The sequence below is a fragment of the Sceloporus occidentalis genome, unplaced genomic scaffold, assembly GCF_023333645.1.
Source record: "Sceloporus occidentalis isolate IW3139 unplaced genomic scaffold, rSceOcc1.0.p SCAF_5, whole genome shotgun sequence".
Taxonomy (NCBI): Eukaryota; Metazoa; Chordata; class Lepidosauria; order Squamata; family Phrynosomatidae; genus Sceloporus; species Sceloporus occidentalis.
Genome location: NW_028316985.1, coordinates 178,912,395 through 178,928,003, shown reverse-complemented (window position 1 = coordinate 178,928,003; position 15,609 = coordinate 178,912,395). Strand labels below are relative to the sequence as shown.

Genomic DNA, 15,609 nt, shown 5'->3' with positions numbered 1-15,609 from the left:
AAGGTGTTGAGTAATTCTGCCTTTTCTCTGCCCCCTGTTACCATTTTGCCATCTTCTCCACGCAGTGGCCCTACCATTTCCTTCTTCTTCCTTTTGCTGCAGACATATCCAAAAAATCCCTTTTTATTCTTTTTAACCTCTCTAGCAAGCCTGAGTTCATTCTGCACTTTAGCTTTTCTGACTGAATTCCTCTTTGGTCATTTCTCTGTTTTTCCATTTCTTATACATGTTCTGTTTAAAACTTAGCTCAGTTGAAAGTTCCTTAGTCATCCATCCTGGTTTCTTGAGACAGAGTACCCTAAATCCACTGTACAGCTACGGTATCCCCTCCTAACTTAGCAATGACATACAGCAAAGAAATAAGTCTGTATTTTACAGAGGGAGCTGCAGTAATGTATAATCCTGTAGAAAATGTACAAGGTAAACATCTCTACTTATTAACATAGCTTTCCCCACCCAACACTCCTTTCATTGGGAATTGTGGTGCTGGGGAATAAGGTCAATTCATTCCACAGCATCTGAAAGCCTACCATGTTCTACAGGCCAAGAAGTGGGTACAGTGGACCCTTGTTATACGCTGGGGTTTGGTTCCAAGATCCCCCGTGTATAACAAAATCCGTGTATGCTCAAGTCCCATTAAATATAATGACATAGCAAAATGGTGTCCCTTATAAAAAATGGAAAATCAAGGTTTGATATTTGAAATGTATACTTTTTGGGAACATTTTCAAACCGTGTATGCTTGAATCCGTGTATAAAAAATCCGTGTATAAGAAGGGCCGACTGTATTGTCCTACTTGACAATTTCTTGAGATGTACAGGTGAGTTGCTACTGACAATTGTTTCCAGATAAAGACTCCACATGCTGGTGGTCATCTAGAGAAGCAGCAACCAAGTAAGTAGCTTGCTTATTTTCTTGCAAGATTGCTACTGGGTTTCCTGGTATGAGAAATAACTTTGTTCTTATGTGAGTGCTACTATAAGGTCAAAATTTGACCATATGGAAAAGGACTTGTAAATGTTCAGAAAAGTTAGTGAAGAACGACTTAAAGAGAAATGAATACAGTGACACAACGAAGCTGTCCATAACTGGCTAGTGATAGGATGATGCTCTGTGGTCCATCACTGCTGAGTGATGGATGGTTTGAGCATGCCATTATAAACACTCTTCTTAATTGAGCTTTCCCAACTCTGCTCAGAAAGTAGCGGTTCCATCCACTGAGCACTGATTTGTGATTAGTATTGCTGCATTATGCCTGCCACAGCTGTATCTGTCCCATGCAAGGCTGAATATGGTATTCCTGGGCTAAATTTAAAGACACTGCAATGCTACAGACATTGCTGTGCCGTGCCTTACATTAACAGGATTAGATCATTAAATACATATGAGACTGATCTCTGATTAGTTATTCCAGGTTTTTTTAAAATAGTAAAATTAAAAAAACTCCCCAGATAATGCAAGCTAAGATATTGAAGAGTGTAGTACAACATCTCTCTTACAGGTTTACTTGTGACTGATTTGCATCCGTTTTTTGCTGATTTCTTCACTGAATACTTTTCTAGTCCAAGAGACAGATTACAAAACTATGTTAGCTTTTATTATTAAAATAAGCAGCAGGCGTTCAACCTGCCATTCAACAGAGTGCAATCAAGATACATTGAAAATGGCACTACATTTCATTTGGACAGCTTCTTCTCCTTCTCCTTTGCTTTCTCAATCTTCTTTTCCTGGCATCTGATCATTGTAGACATTGCTGAAAGTACCATTGAGGGAAAAGGTCATTAACAGCACACATTAAATAATTCCTCTGCAAAAAGGTCATTAATACTACACTGCCGTCACTACAACTACATTACTTCTTTGAGCCAAAAATGGGGCAAGACTAGAGCAGCTGTGATCTCAAACCTTGGAAGATTCTGTGGGATGCATGTACTCATGCACTGCACAGCCTCCAAAGGGAAGGCTGCTTGAAATATCTGGAATGGGAAGGGTTTCTCTTGTTGGAATTTGCTTTAATAGGAAAAGGTACTCTTAACCAACTCCACAGAGGTTTACCTGCAATAACACTTTGTGAACTGCCTGAGCATGGGAAAGAAGTTGTGAAACTCCATGCAATCTAGCCGTAGGCTGCCTGAAAGTAAAACTGCTGAATTATAAAGGCAGCTGGGGATATTAGTGGATATACACTCCTCTGTATGTCAGGTTGACTTCACCGTACCAAAGCCAGAGCCACCCGTGGGGGTCTTCCAGGTCTCGAGTTTGGTTTTCTTTTTAAAATTGTTAAACATATGCCTCAATGGTTCCTGTCTGGCAGGATCAGTTCCTACGTATTAAGTGTTCCTGGAGTATCTGTGCCATTATATTTAAACTAATGATTATTAGTTTTATTATTCAATTACATCCCAAGCCTTCCCCAGAAATAAGATTCCGCTCAAGCATAGAACAGGCAGTCAAATATATAGCAGAGGTAGTGTCTACCTTCACTTCTTAAGAAAGATGGTAGAGGAGTGACAGCCAGTGCTTCATTCTGAAGCAGGTCTGGCTAAGCCTTTAAAAAAAATTAAAATAATTTTAAAATTACAGATATTAGCAAGGCACTGTAGGTGCAGAAAAAGGTGTTGATGGAGACAATGTCATCTCCCACTAGTTTTAAAGGCAAGAACTGTGGGTCAGCATGGTGTAGTGGTTTGATTATTGGACTACAACTCTGGAGATCAGGGTTTGAAGCTCCGCTTAGTGATAGAAACCCACTGAGTGACCTTGGGTATGTCACACACTCTTGGCTCCAGAAAACCCCATGATAGGGCTGTCATATGTTGGAAATGACTTGAAGGCACACACACAATCACAATGTTGGAAGGCATTATCATCATAGTGGCACAAGTAGCATCCAGCCAACACTGCAAACTCCGTTCCACTGAAGCACCAGCATCTCTATCTCCCATCTCCGGTCTGCAATATTCAATAATCTGCCAGCAAAGGATCATAGGAGCCTTCCTTTGCCTGTAGATGCTGCATCTACTCAAAGTTTGCTATACATACACCAGGAATATTTGAGGAGACAAGATAACCTTCGAGAAAAATCATGTTAGTTTAAAAAAATGATTTTTCCATTCTTCACCGTATCACTGGTGAGAGCTATTTAGTAATTTGAAAAGGGTCTCATTCAACAGTTGTTTAATAAGTATATGGGAAGCTAAAGCAGGGGTAGACACCAGCATGGTGTAGTGGGTTGAGTGCTGGACTCTTGAGACCAAGGTTCAAATCCCAATTCGGCCATGGAAACTCAATGGGTGACACCGTGCAGGTCATACTCTTTCAGCCTCATAGGATGGCAATTGGTAATCCTCCCCCTGAAGAAACTTGCCAAGAAAACCCCATGATAGGTTTGCCATAAATTTGAAATGACTTGAAAGCACACATGAACAGCAGCAAAGCAGGCAACCTGCTGTCCTACAGATGTTTTCAGCTACAACTCCGCCATTCCTGACAATGGTCATGCTAAACATGGATTTTGTAAATTTTGTATTCCAAAATATTTTAAGGGAATCAAATTGCGAATCTCTGGATTAAAGTGTGACTCTCTGTATATAAAAAAAACAATACATAGCAAGGCCAGGAACAGTCCAAGCATTTAAGATCTCTTTGTGATGTGCCATATTTCCATACCTTGGTTTTTCAACTGCAGCGTTTCCACAAGGTTTTGCAAACTCTCCATCTTGTTCTGTAGCTTCCTGCATGTACTTCCATTGGCTTCCTCTATCTGCATGGCTTTGGACAAAAAAGTAAACTGTTAAAGAGTTGTAAATCATATTCATCTGCAAGCAGCACTGCTGTAGTGCTGTAGACACTGAAACTAGACCAGCTGATAATTCAGTTTATTATTGGTGTCACGTTAACACTTGCCACTACTAGATGTCCTGATTCAGAATATCCGCAGATTTATAGTTGCGAAGTCCTAGCTATTTTCACAGAGTCACCCTCAAGCTTACCATGCAGACTTGAGAATAAGGGTGAACCTGATCCTGCCCCGGTTCATCCTCCTCCTGGTGACTAATCCTGGTGTAACCTAAAGATTGCTAGTCTTGCAGGAGAAGGCTTAAAGGCCTCATGACTATCCTAACACCATGAATGACCCCATGGGTAGAAAGTTGGACTTTCAGAGGGGTGTAATTGTTCAGGATCAATAAACATTTCAGGAAGGGAATATTTGGTTGTGCCTCACTGGTAAACTACAGAGACCAAGGGCTTTGAAGGGGTTGAAAATATCACAGCATACAATACTGAATATATACATACATAAATACATACAATCTGCTTTAATCAGTGGGGAACATTACACAAATTAGGTGTAATTACAAATAAAATTTATTATTTGCTTATTTAATAAATCTTACAGGAAAAATAAATAAATGTGTACAAATTTCAATGTAAGAAGTACTGAAATCCAATATGAAACAAGGAAAGGAAGAAAGTGTTTCCACATTTGGAGAATGAGGCGAAGGCAAGGCAAGCAGACATTTCACTCTCAGGGCCAACCTCACCCCCCACCCCCATCTGTAAAAAGAAATAATCCTGCTTGCCTAGCTTTCAGAGATGTTGTAAACCCAGGGTAGTGAACTTTTGCCCTCTACATATCAATAAACTATTAGTTCTGTCACATTTTGCTGCTGGAAATGCTGTTTAGAGAACTGGACTTCATCAACATCTGGAGGGCTATAGGTTCTCTAGCTGTGCTACAGAGGTTACCGAGGTAAAATATATGAAGAATTGTGCTCATTATTTTTAAAAATGAATTTTTATTATTGTTCATCAGGGCTATCAACACTGTAGTTGGAAAGGAAAGGCGAGTTCCAGTCTTGCTCTCCCACCCCAACAGTAATCCCCAAAATTCAAGATCTGTTTCACAAAGTAGGTGCCCACAAGCCTCTGAACTCATGTGACCCTTGAAGGTGCAAAAGCCTTTTACAGAGCAAAAGATATAACGGTCAGCTTTCTTTTTCCTTTTATTCAACGAAGAAGAGTGACCTGTATTTCAGCAATGAGAACAGATTTGTGAATTCAGAACCAGTTTTCCCTTCCAAAAGAAATGCAATGGAATATATTTAAAGAAGTAAAATTATACTTACAAGAACCAGTGCTGAATGAGATATCTGCTTAGATGGGAAAAAAATCAATTAGGATTACTCTTTTTCTTTTTACAGTCAAAGCACAAACACAGACACACACCTAACTAGCTAGATAGATAGCTATCTAATTGCATTCATTGCCACTGACTCTATCACTCCATGGCAAACCTTACGGACTTTGTAATTGTTACACAGATGCACAGACCATACCATCCCCTTTAATTTTGTTTGGATCACGTTTTACACAGTGGCCAATTTGCCTTTTTTTTAATTGAATGTTTCCTCAGAAATACATCTCACTGTATTCCATTTGTCTTCTTCCTAGGTAAGTTGTGCACAATAGTGCACCATTAATTTACACTGAAAGCCTTTTATAACAGAATTCTATGCACACTGACACAGAAATAGAAGTGACATCCAGGAAAGTTGGATCATTGAGGCTGTGAGCAGGATCTGCGCCTCTTAATAAAATCCTGCACACTGTTTGGATGTTGAATCAAATACTATTATACCAGAGGATTCCTGTGAAAGCCTTAAAGCTGATAAGACTTAGTGAAGAAAGGCAAACATTCCTTTTCGCCGGTGGTTTTTTACTGTTTTGATTATTACTTCGCACTAAGGATGCAATTCTTCACTAATTTACTTCTCAAAGGAAGCAACAAGCTGTTTTAGCAATTTCCCTCAAAAACCACATTTTTAAAAGAGTAATCACAGTTTGGGACTTACTTTGCACAATATTCACAGGTGGGTTTTAAGTGATTTTTTAAATTGTAGAAAACAGCATTTTCTGTGCAGGAAATAGCACTGGAAACAGTATCTTTCGTACAACCCCCCAATTAAAAAAATGCTGTTTTCTACACAGAAAATGCTATTTTCTGTGCAAAACAACTACATACAGAGAATAAGTCTTAAGTGATACTACTTCTGCTATAGCAATCATGTGCAAATTTTCTCATCAATCCAGGTTTTTTCTCATCAGGGTATCCCTACACTGGAGAAACACATTTCCCCACTATTTCTAATCCTCTCCCCTGCTCAGCACTTACTTTTACAAGCAGCTGAGGTTGTGGCTTCAGGGGAGTTGCTCTTCTTCAGACTGGATCGACGTTCCAAAGAGGGTGCAGAAGAAGCCTTAAGGTCATCCAGTGGTGCAGTTAGCAAAGAATGCACAGGAGACCTATCTTTGTACCTCTCCTCTGGAGACAGATTTTTCGAAGAGGTATACCGAGGAGTAGAACTGAAGATCGCTTCAGGTGCTAAATACAATAAAAGCAGCACACAAATAAAAACGGCAGCTGAATAAACAGAATAAAAACCTTATTAGTAGAAACACATATAGCACTGCTTTGAGGAGAGCACCTATGACCTATAACTGTCATTGCCACTGTCCTCGGGAACTATGGGATTTGCCTTTTGAAGGGATGGGGCAGAGATCTCTCACACCTAATTCTCAGCAAACTTCAGTGCCAAACGTATGAGCAATGCTTAATGCAACCAGTGGAAACTTACTGCTGGAGGCAAGTGAGAGGATTGGGTCTTCAAGGTCTGCAGTGTGTAACGTTAAAGGCTCCCTGTGTACAAAAAAAGTATAGAATTAACAGTGATTGTGCATGAAATCCATCCATAAAAACAACATATTTGTTGAAATGCAAAAGACCATATTTCTGCATACACAAGGACACCATTACAAACTTGTCATGGCGATAGCAATATTATAACTTCTTGGCTGGCTCAGAACCAGAGATCTGCTATTCCAGCCTTCTGTTTTCAAGTGGGTTGGCCAACCAGATGCTTCTGAAAGCTCACAAGCATGGCACGAAAGTTAATAGTCCTCACTTATTTCTCTGTTTGCCACATTTGATACATGGAAGTATATTACCTATGAACATGGAAATATTATTTTGTTGTTATAGGTTCTAGTCCTTTATAAACATTTTCCCTCTGTGAATTTGTCAAATTCAGCTGTCAAAGAGCTGTCTGGGCTGTACACAGGTAGAGGAAAAATGGCTAGAAAACTCCAGGGTTCCAGTATATTCTAGAGATTACTGTCATGTCTTCTCTGGGTGATACAAGGAGTTCATCTATTCATGGAAGTGTTTTTATGACAGAAGGAAAAAGCCATGGCACATGTTAAGAGACCAAAAAAATACACTGTGTTATAAATCAGAGACGTAGCTGTCTCAGTCTGGAATATCAGTATGCAAAGGGATCTTGCAACACCTTCGAGATCAACTGAGTGAAAGAAGTTGTAGCATAAACATGTCTCCAAATCTTATGCTACTTCTTTCACACAATTAGTCTCAATGTGCTGCAAGTTCCCTTTGCATACTGTACTATAAAGTTGCTTACACCAGATACCATTTCCTCAGGAGGAGCTCTACTGAAGTGCTGAAGTCTAGATACTGACCAAGGAGTGTTCTGAAAGGGCCAAAGGAGTTTATAATAGGGAGCACATTTCTACTTATGTATTGCACTTCAGTGGGATATGTATGCCTCTAGATTCCACTCAGAAGTACAACTGACACTAGCAACCATGGGACACTGGCCAAGAAGAATTCTGTATAATCTCAGACACTATAACTGTAGAATTTGTGTAGTCTGGGTAAAGGCAGACAGACAGATAGGAGATTTGGGGAAGATCAAGTTGCCCTTCCTAAAATCTTAAAGACATAACATTACAACATGAAGCTTCCACTCAAACAAGTCAAGGGATTGCCACTATTGTTTCCACTGGCTCAGTAATGAACTATTTCTTCTCAAAATATTTACTTCTTGTGGAAAAGCAAGCCTCCAAATAATAAGCAGCGATAAATGTCTAATGCCAGGATATTTAGACCAAAGACATTGTTTCTCACCTGCTGAAAGCATCTTGCCTCAGGGTAACATCTGTGGGTAAATCTCTGACTGCAGCCTCCCTGCATTGAGAGAAAGTCCATTTTTAAAGCTGGCAAGGAAATTCATATAAACATGCCAGAAGTTGTGATGCTAGGGGCAAAAATAGAGAGACAAGACTCCAGCACCTGCCTTCTTGGGTCAAATACATTTTTAGGAGAAAAAAGGATGATTCAATATATAGTTTTAAATTAAAAAAAAGAAAAAAGAAAAAAGGCAGCTCAAAGAATGTGACTGTTTTTTTCTACCAGGGTAACGCCCTTTCCTAAGAGAATTGCTCAAGTACTATAGATGTAAAGTCTAAAAGCAATGCAAAAAGAGGCACAGGTTCCAATCTGGCCACAAAACACTTAGTCAAAGGATACTTCAGAACAGATGCTGCTGAAGCATTTCTAATTTCTTTTTTAGCTCGGGGAGAGTAGCTTCCCTAAGAAATGGATCTGGGAGGTGTGTCATCTAGGCAACTGCCACAGGCGTGTTCCTGGAACAAAGCCCACTTTTCTGCTGAGAATAGTTTCTGTCATGGTGGAAGCATCATAAGAGAGGGATATAACTGGGCTCTAAAGCACAGGAGGAGGTTGGAGGGAATTGCATCTGTTGGCCATAGTGGTTGATAGAGTCTGAGAATTGCAGGCCTCCCAAAGTAAATATTCCAGCTTTGGGACTCTCCATAGAACAGGATTTAGAGGGAATAACTAATGTCTGAAGGTACAGTGTACACCTTAGCAGTAATCCATAAGTCTTTAGGAGATAGGAGAACAACTGCTACATCAAAAATACATAATACTAGAAAAGAAAAGAAATCTCATAGTTCTTCTGCCTAGCTGTGTCACAGTACTTCAGTCTTCAAAGGAGGAGGAGTACTTCAGCTTAACTGCCTCACCTGCTGTAGGTTTCATGTCTTCTTCTGCCAATGCATTCTCTGTTTGCAAGGTCTCTGCATGGGGGAAAAATGCAAACCACACCACAGGTGCTTGTTTAAATTCCTAGTCTTTCCTACCCTGAAGAGCTAGAGTCATTTCAAATAAATTACATATAAAACAGTTGGTTTGAGACAAGACAAAAAGAGGATTATGAAGTCTTCATCCCAAACATGGTGCCTATCTGCACAGTAACACACTGAAGGATTTTGTAGCAGCAGCGATAAATCCATAGAATGCCTCCAGATGGCAAATGTATCCTGAGGAGGCAATATTTGTTCCTGCAGGTCTCATGTTTTTCTAAAGTATCCAATGTTTCTGTAGTTATCGTCTAGTTTCTTGCAATTATCAGTACCACTGCAATATTTTTCCCCAACATCGAGTGGATTTCTTTTTAATCCTGAGATATATCATAACAAAAATGCCTCCTTCTCTTCTCCTCTTTTCTCTCTTATTTATTTATTTACACAAGAGTGATAATGTATCAGTGAAATGGCACTTTTGTATGACAACACTCATAAGGGAAAATATTTAAAAGAATGGAGAAAATTTGCTCATCAAAAACAAACCATGTCCTGCTTTTTTAAAACCACTTTCATAAAGTGCTAGTGCAGATCCAAGAAATCACTACAATAGCCTGCACCACCACCTCCACCCCCCAAATAATGGAACAAGTAGATATGGAAGCTACATTGATTTGCCAAACCTAATGCGCTATATTGTGTGGACTTAGACCTGTCTGAGAACCCTCCATTAGTGATCGGATGAGTTGTCTTCAATGACAGATGAGAATCATGGGATATCAAAGGGCCAAACTACACATTATGGTATTCGTACGTTTGACCAAGCATGCAAAGTTTTTCAAATGTGACGTGTAGTTTGGCTGTCAACTATTGAGATCATAGAGTGGGAAAATACAGGATAAAGGATTTAGATAAATGAATGGCAGAAGAACTTGGAGCTTAGGGGAAAAGCTGACAAAAATCTAACTAGGCCAAGAGAGGTTAGAAACTGGAGACTGTGAAAAGAAGTTTCGACATGATCCAAAAGAATGCAGGGAAAGAATTAAAGAGAAGAAAGTGAAGTACAAGTAGGACAGAATAAAACCAGGGAAGAAATTTATACAACCTTCAAAGGTGAAGCTGCCTAAATTTCAAGTTAATTTGAAATGACTAACAGACTTGCAGACCTCTCATCTCCCACCAGTTAGTTTGGTACTTCACCCACCCTCTTCTCCTGTCTGCTGTGAGTCCAATTTGCAGTTTACTAGTCTATTATCCCAGAGTCAGCATGTGAGGAATATTTAATTGCCACATCAAAGACCACAAGACCTTCCATGTACCATATGAGCCAAAGGTTTCTTTGTCTATGGATCATTCCTTTCCAAAATCAGGCACCTCAAATCATACATTTACCAGATTTTAGTCATTTTGGTTTTTAAGGAACTGCACTGGCAGTCAATAGGCTTCTAATCGGAACTAAAGATCCTGATGGTAACATTTAGAATCCTAAACTCCCATGAATTGCAATATTTGGAAGAGTGCCTCTCTATATATTTGCATGCCCAAGGACTGAGGGAAGCTAGAGGGGCCCTCTTTGTCTCCCACCAATGCAATATGAGGAGGTGGGAGAGGGCTTTCTCTGTTATGGCACCCTAATGGAATGCCCTCCCCTTAGGAGCTGAATTGGCACTGAAATTGGCTTCACTTCAGAGCCAAGTTAAAACATGACTTTTCATTAAATCCTAAGGATTTTATTTATTCAATTTCTACATGGCTTTTAAACTGTTTTAATTTGTTATGTTTGTTTAATGCATTTTTATATTATTCATATTTTACTGTTTTAATTAAAATTGGAATCAACCTGTTTAAACTGTTGTAATTCTATGTCACCCTGAGACCTTCTCATATAGATACCTTAAGAACATAGCTATCTTAAATATATAAATAAGGTGCAGTACATACCGCCATAAAGCAACATACCGTTGCTGATTCTAGGGTTAGGGACCGCGCGGCAACCGCATGGTCCCTAACCCTAGAATGTATGGGCGGCATAAAAATGACAATGCCCTGTATACACGGGCACCGCCATTGTTACATAAGCGCTGCACGGCATCCGCAGGTTGCCACGCGGCACTTACGTAATGAGTGTGCCATTGGCGCACTTGTTACGCCGCCTCTGCAGCTTAAACAGAACCCGCTTTCACTGATTATTTTTCCTCCTCAGGGAAGCCGCACGGTTTGGTGGCTGCAGCTTCCCTACAGAGGAAAAAAGGCCGTTGGCAGGCTGCTCTTTTCAGGCGGTATGTCCCAGGCCTAAATTTCTCCCCCCCCCCCCCTTTCCTGAAGGCAAACTGTAGCATTTTGCACATCCTTACAATGCATTGATAACACCTTCTGTAATTGAGTCAGTATCACTGTCATATTCTCTCCTGGGGAGAATTGCAGAGGGGATTTCATCAATTGTACTTCGTAATTCTTGAAGAAGTAGCTTTAAATCTCGTAATGGATCTTCCTTAGCTGAACTAGATCTGGATGGTATCTAGTGGAAATACAGATTGGGAAAAAATGACAACATATATTTGTATTATGATGTTATTGAAATATACCCAAACAAACAAACAAAAAACATTTTCTTTGGTTAAAAGAAAATTTGTTAAAAGCAGAGTGTGGTTTCATTTTATATTTTCTGAAATGGGGAAATTTGACAACGTGAGTCAGGTTTTAGTAACAAAGCAGCACGCAAGAAGCAAGAAAGCTATGGTGCACATCCGCAGCTTAAAGAAACAGACTATTGTTTATGAAGCCTTAGATGCCTGTCCAAATGTTGCCAGCAATACTGGTTTTCAGCAATACTTACGCACAAGTAAATTTGCATAGGATTACAGCCTATACTATTTTTGATTATTGCCATAGTCAGTTAATATATTTCCCACTTATCTTTATTAAAAAAATACAGTACCTTTATTGTAAAGACATTAACAACTTAGTGGTAGGGTTTTTTCAATCATACACTTTAATTTGAGATAAATTAAAAACAGAATAACTACTTACAAAATTGGAAATGAAAATAGACTTGCTCCAAAGATGTATTTTTTATTTTTAAAAAAATCCAAAGAAGAAGCATGTTTTCTAGATTCTTAGTATATTAGGAAACTTACTTGTTGCTGAACTCGGCAACAGCTTTCCAATAAAGTTTTTATGTTATAGAACAGATATTTACCAGAGAGATGTGGCCTGCAAAGGCTTGGGATGCTGGGGCACTAGAGGGGTGGGAGTGTGGCAATGTGGAATGCCGCTGCTTCATCAAAGAGGAGCTCAATGTATATCCTGGCCCCTGCAATTCCTGTGGAAGAGAGTTGTTATGAGTAAGCAGAATAAAGGAACTCAGCATGGAAAGCAGAAGAGGAGATGTGAGGCTCTCCTTTGTAGAAGATAAATCTCTAATTTAAAACAGCTATCCAGTATCAGTTACAGCCTGCTTAATGAAAACTGCAACACATGTACTGGGCCCTGCAACAAACTTGGATGCTTGTATCTAGGCAGAAATAAGGGAAGGGTAGTATATGGGCTTGTCTGCACAGGTCAGACCTATGTCCCCCCCCCCCCAGCCCGTTGTCCTGTTTTAGCATCAAACACATTAACAGGGGGCTTCTCAGCAGGCACAATGGCACGGCAAGAGAAGAGTGTGCACCAGTAGGAGGTCTCGGGCCAGCATGGGGACAAGCATGCAAACACTTATCCATTCCCGTGCCAACCTGGATGAGCACCTGGGCCAGAATACCATGGGCTCAGCCTGTGCTATCCTGGCCCGTCTGCTCAGCCCCTGTGTTTCATGAGACACTAATATTCATTGGTAATAAATTAGAAGTAAAAGTGTTGTAAGAGACAGGATGTGAGATGTTGTGCAATCTGACTATGTTACCTTTGATATATTTGCGAACAAGATTCATAACAATTAGCTGACAGAGGTATACCACAAAAGTGTTCCACACTAGGAAACAATCTGATTTTGAAAATTAAATTTATTTATATTAAAGAAAAATGATATGCTTCCAGTCCACCTCACTGAAGCAGACTTACTTTTACATCCAAAGCGTGCTGAAGCTTGAAGCGCATAGCTTCCTGTTCCTGCTGCTGCATAATGCATTGACATTCTGCAAACTGCAGAGAAGCCTGTGTGGGACAATGTTAAGGTCTATTAAGCTTTATGATGGAACTTTGATTTGAGCATTGTCAGTAACATCTGAAACACTTAAAAGGTTTTCTTTGTATCTTGATAGAAATGTTTTCAGAAACCTAAAACTGATCTACCAGTTTGGAATTCAATTATCTGAGGCTATGGTTGCTAGCACACTGAGGGTCAGAACTTATGAGATGACAGCAGCTACATTTGTCAGCCTCATTCAGAAGAAAGTAGGAATGACATTGGTTTGATGTTAACATCAAAAGGGGTACATGGGCAAGCACTCTCCTTATTTCTATGACCTATCTGTATGGTTCCACTACCAGATCAGAATCAGATAAGATCCTCTTAGAAGAGGAAGATCAATGTGGCTTTGAAAGGGAGGTCTGTGCCAATCCAACCTCTGAACACAATTTTTTTGAGTACAAGTCACCAAGACTTTTCTGCACTGGTTGGTATGTCCAGGGCCAGTCTGGAGCACTAAACTCTGGAACTGGCCCTGGATTGACCATAAAGTGGCTGCACATCCTGGGGTATACCTGGTGTGGTGATGCAGTTTTGTTTGCATGGGACAGCTGGGCTGACTCTATATCAACATGGCTGTCTCGATCCTTGGCCTCAGAGTCATCATGTCTCTCACATGCAAGGCCTCCCAGTGCAGCACTGCTCCTCCAGACGGTGGGCTCACTCATGTGACCAATGAGAGGAGAAGGTAGGGGGACCCCTTGATAACATGGTAAGGGTCTCCAGAAACCCCTGCCATGTGATTGGTGTGTCCCTCTGGCCTATTTTCTCATTCAGAGGCCTGTCCATGGAGCACCTGCAGGTAAGTAGTGAGGCAGTGGTAGCTCCAGGGACAGGTAATTCCCTTTCCCTGCTCAAATTGGGCCCATACTGTCTGCACACTGCAATACTTCACACTAACCGCAGGATTTTGTGGAAACAGCAGGCTTTCAACAACTTTGCTAGCTTTGGGGAAAAGTCTCTTGAACAGGGAAACCTGTGGTATTTCAGTAGAAACTGCCATACACTGTGGAGGGACAGCACCAGCATTGGGGTGAGCACAGGGTTTTTTGACCATGCAGATAAGGCCTAAGACTTTATGGAACATAAATGATCACACATCTGGCCTAGCTATCTACTTCTATAATTTTGTTGTTTGTCGTTTACCTTCAAGTTGTTTCTGATTTATGGGAACCCTAAGGGAACCACATATCATAGAGTTTTCTTGGCAAGATTTGTTCAGAAAAGGTTTGCCCTTAGGCAACCCTAAGATGAACCTATCCTAAGTTTCTTGGCAAGTTTTTTGAGAGGGGGTTTGCCACTGCCATTTCTTTTCCCCCCAAGGCTCAGGGAGTGTGAATTGTCCAAGGTCACCCAGTGGGTTTCCATGGCTGATTCCAGGGAATTTGAATCCTGGTCTCCAGAGTAGAAGTCAAGCCAGCACATCACACAGGTTCTCAATTTTGCTGGTAGCTTTCCTTGGAAAAATTTTGGTTTATGATGTGTATCACTTCAAAGTTCAATTGAATTCAATTAACTTTAGCTGGGTGATGTCCAGTGTATAGATTGGCATTTCACAGCTTCCTAAATCTGCCCTCTGTTTAACAGTAGAGCCAATTTTGGAAATAAACAGATGGAGTGAAGAAACATACCTTATCCAGTGCTGCTTCCATGGTGGCAAGTTTTTCTTTCAAGCGTTTATCCTGTGACTTTAGAATTTCCAGCTCACTGGCCATTTTTGTGTTTAAAGCAGCCATACAGGTAAGTTCCTGGTTTAGCTTATTTCTCTCTTCTTTCAGATAATGCTTCTCCTACATGGACGAAATGAAAAGACTAAAATAAGACTGATATTAAAATTTCCAAGAACTTACATTCTCAGATTTGAATTTCACAATCTAAACCTCTGACAAAAATTTGATGACACTAGGAAAGACTATGATCCCATGACCCACAATTTTATAGTGCAATGCATAAACAGTTTGTGACTGAATGCAGTACTATAACTGGACATGATAACTGGTCCTAACTCAGTACTTCATTCAAAACATTTTCCAAAGGGAACTGATTTTAAAAAACAAACAAACAAACAACTTCAGAAAGATTATTTTGGGATTCACTAATTTCCTTTTTAAACGACCATAACATCGACAAGCTGCTGTTTCAAATGGTTTCTTCTTCTCTTTATAATTCGTCCAACGAATATACTTTTATATGGATTTCAAATAGTCTGTATGTTATGCCAACACTGACCTGGTTTACTTATAAGATCAAACCATATTTTAGCAGTATGAGACTGTCTGCATCAAGCCTCAGGTGCGAGACACACCGCTCAAAATCGACGTGTTGGCACCAAAACTAGGGTTCCAGAGCATGCAGCAACCGCACACTCCAGAACTCTGGTTTGTGCCGGCGGCATCATCATGGTGGCATCCTCTCCACATGGGCGCCGCCATGATGACGCTGCCGCCATGCAGTGTCT

The 15,609-nt window shown here is 40.3% G+C and overlaps 1 protein-coding gene across 5 annotated transcripts in view; it reads right to left on the bottom strand.

Moving 5' to 3' along the window:
- Positions 1-1,594: 1,594 nt before the first annotated feature.
- Positions 1,595-15,609, bottom strand: part of CCDC158 (coiled-coil domain containing 158) — a 39,151-nt gene continuing 25,136 nt past the window's right edge. For all 5 annotated transcript variants that reach the window (XM_089526302.1, XM_089526300.1, XM_089526304.1 and 2 more), the window contains 11 exons: positions 14,783-14,941; positions 13,025-13,117; positions 12,165-12,287; positions 11,320-11,483; positions 8,906-8,959; positions 7,986-8,045; positions 6,640-6,701; positions 6,177-6,386; positions 5,131-5,154; positions 3,671-3,772; positions 1,595-1,754 (listed from right to left, as the gene is read on the bottom strand). In XM_089526302.1, coding sequence (XP_089382428.1) covers positions 1,678-1,754; positions 3,671-3,772; positions 5,131-5,154; positions 6,177-6,386; positions 6,640-6,701; positions 7,986-8,045; positions 8,906-8,959; positions 11,320-11,483; positions 12,165-12,287; positions 13,025-13,117; positions 14,783-14,941 — 1,128 coding nt within the window. In that variant the 3' untranslated portion in view covers positions 1,595-1,677. The remainder of the gene's footprint in view (positions 1,755-3,670; positions 3,773-5,130; positions 5,155-6,176; positions 6,387-6,639; positions 6,702-7,985; positions 8,046-8,905; positions 8,960-11,319; positions 11,484-12,164; positions 12,288-13,024; positions 13,118-14,782; positions 14,942-15,609) is intronic.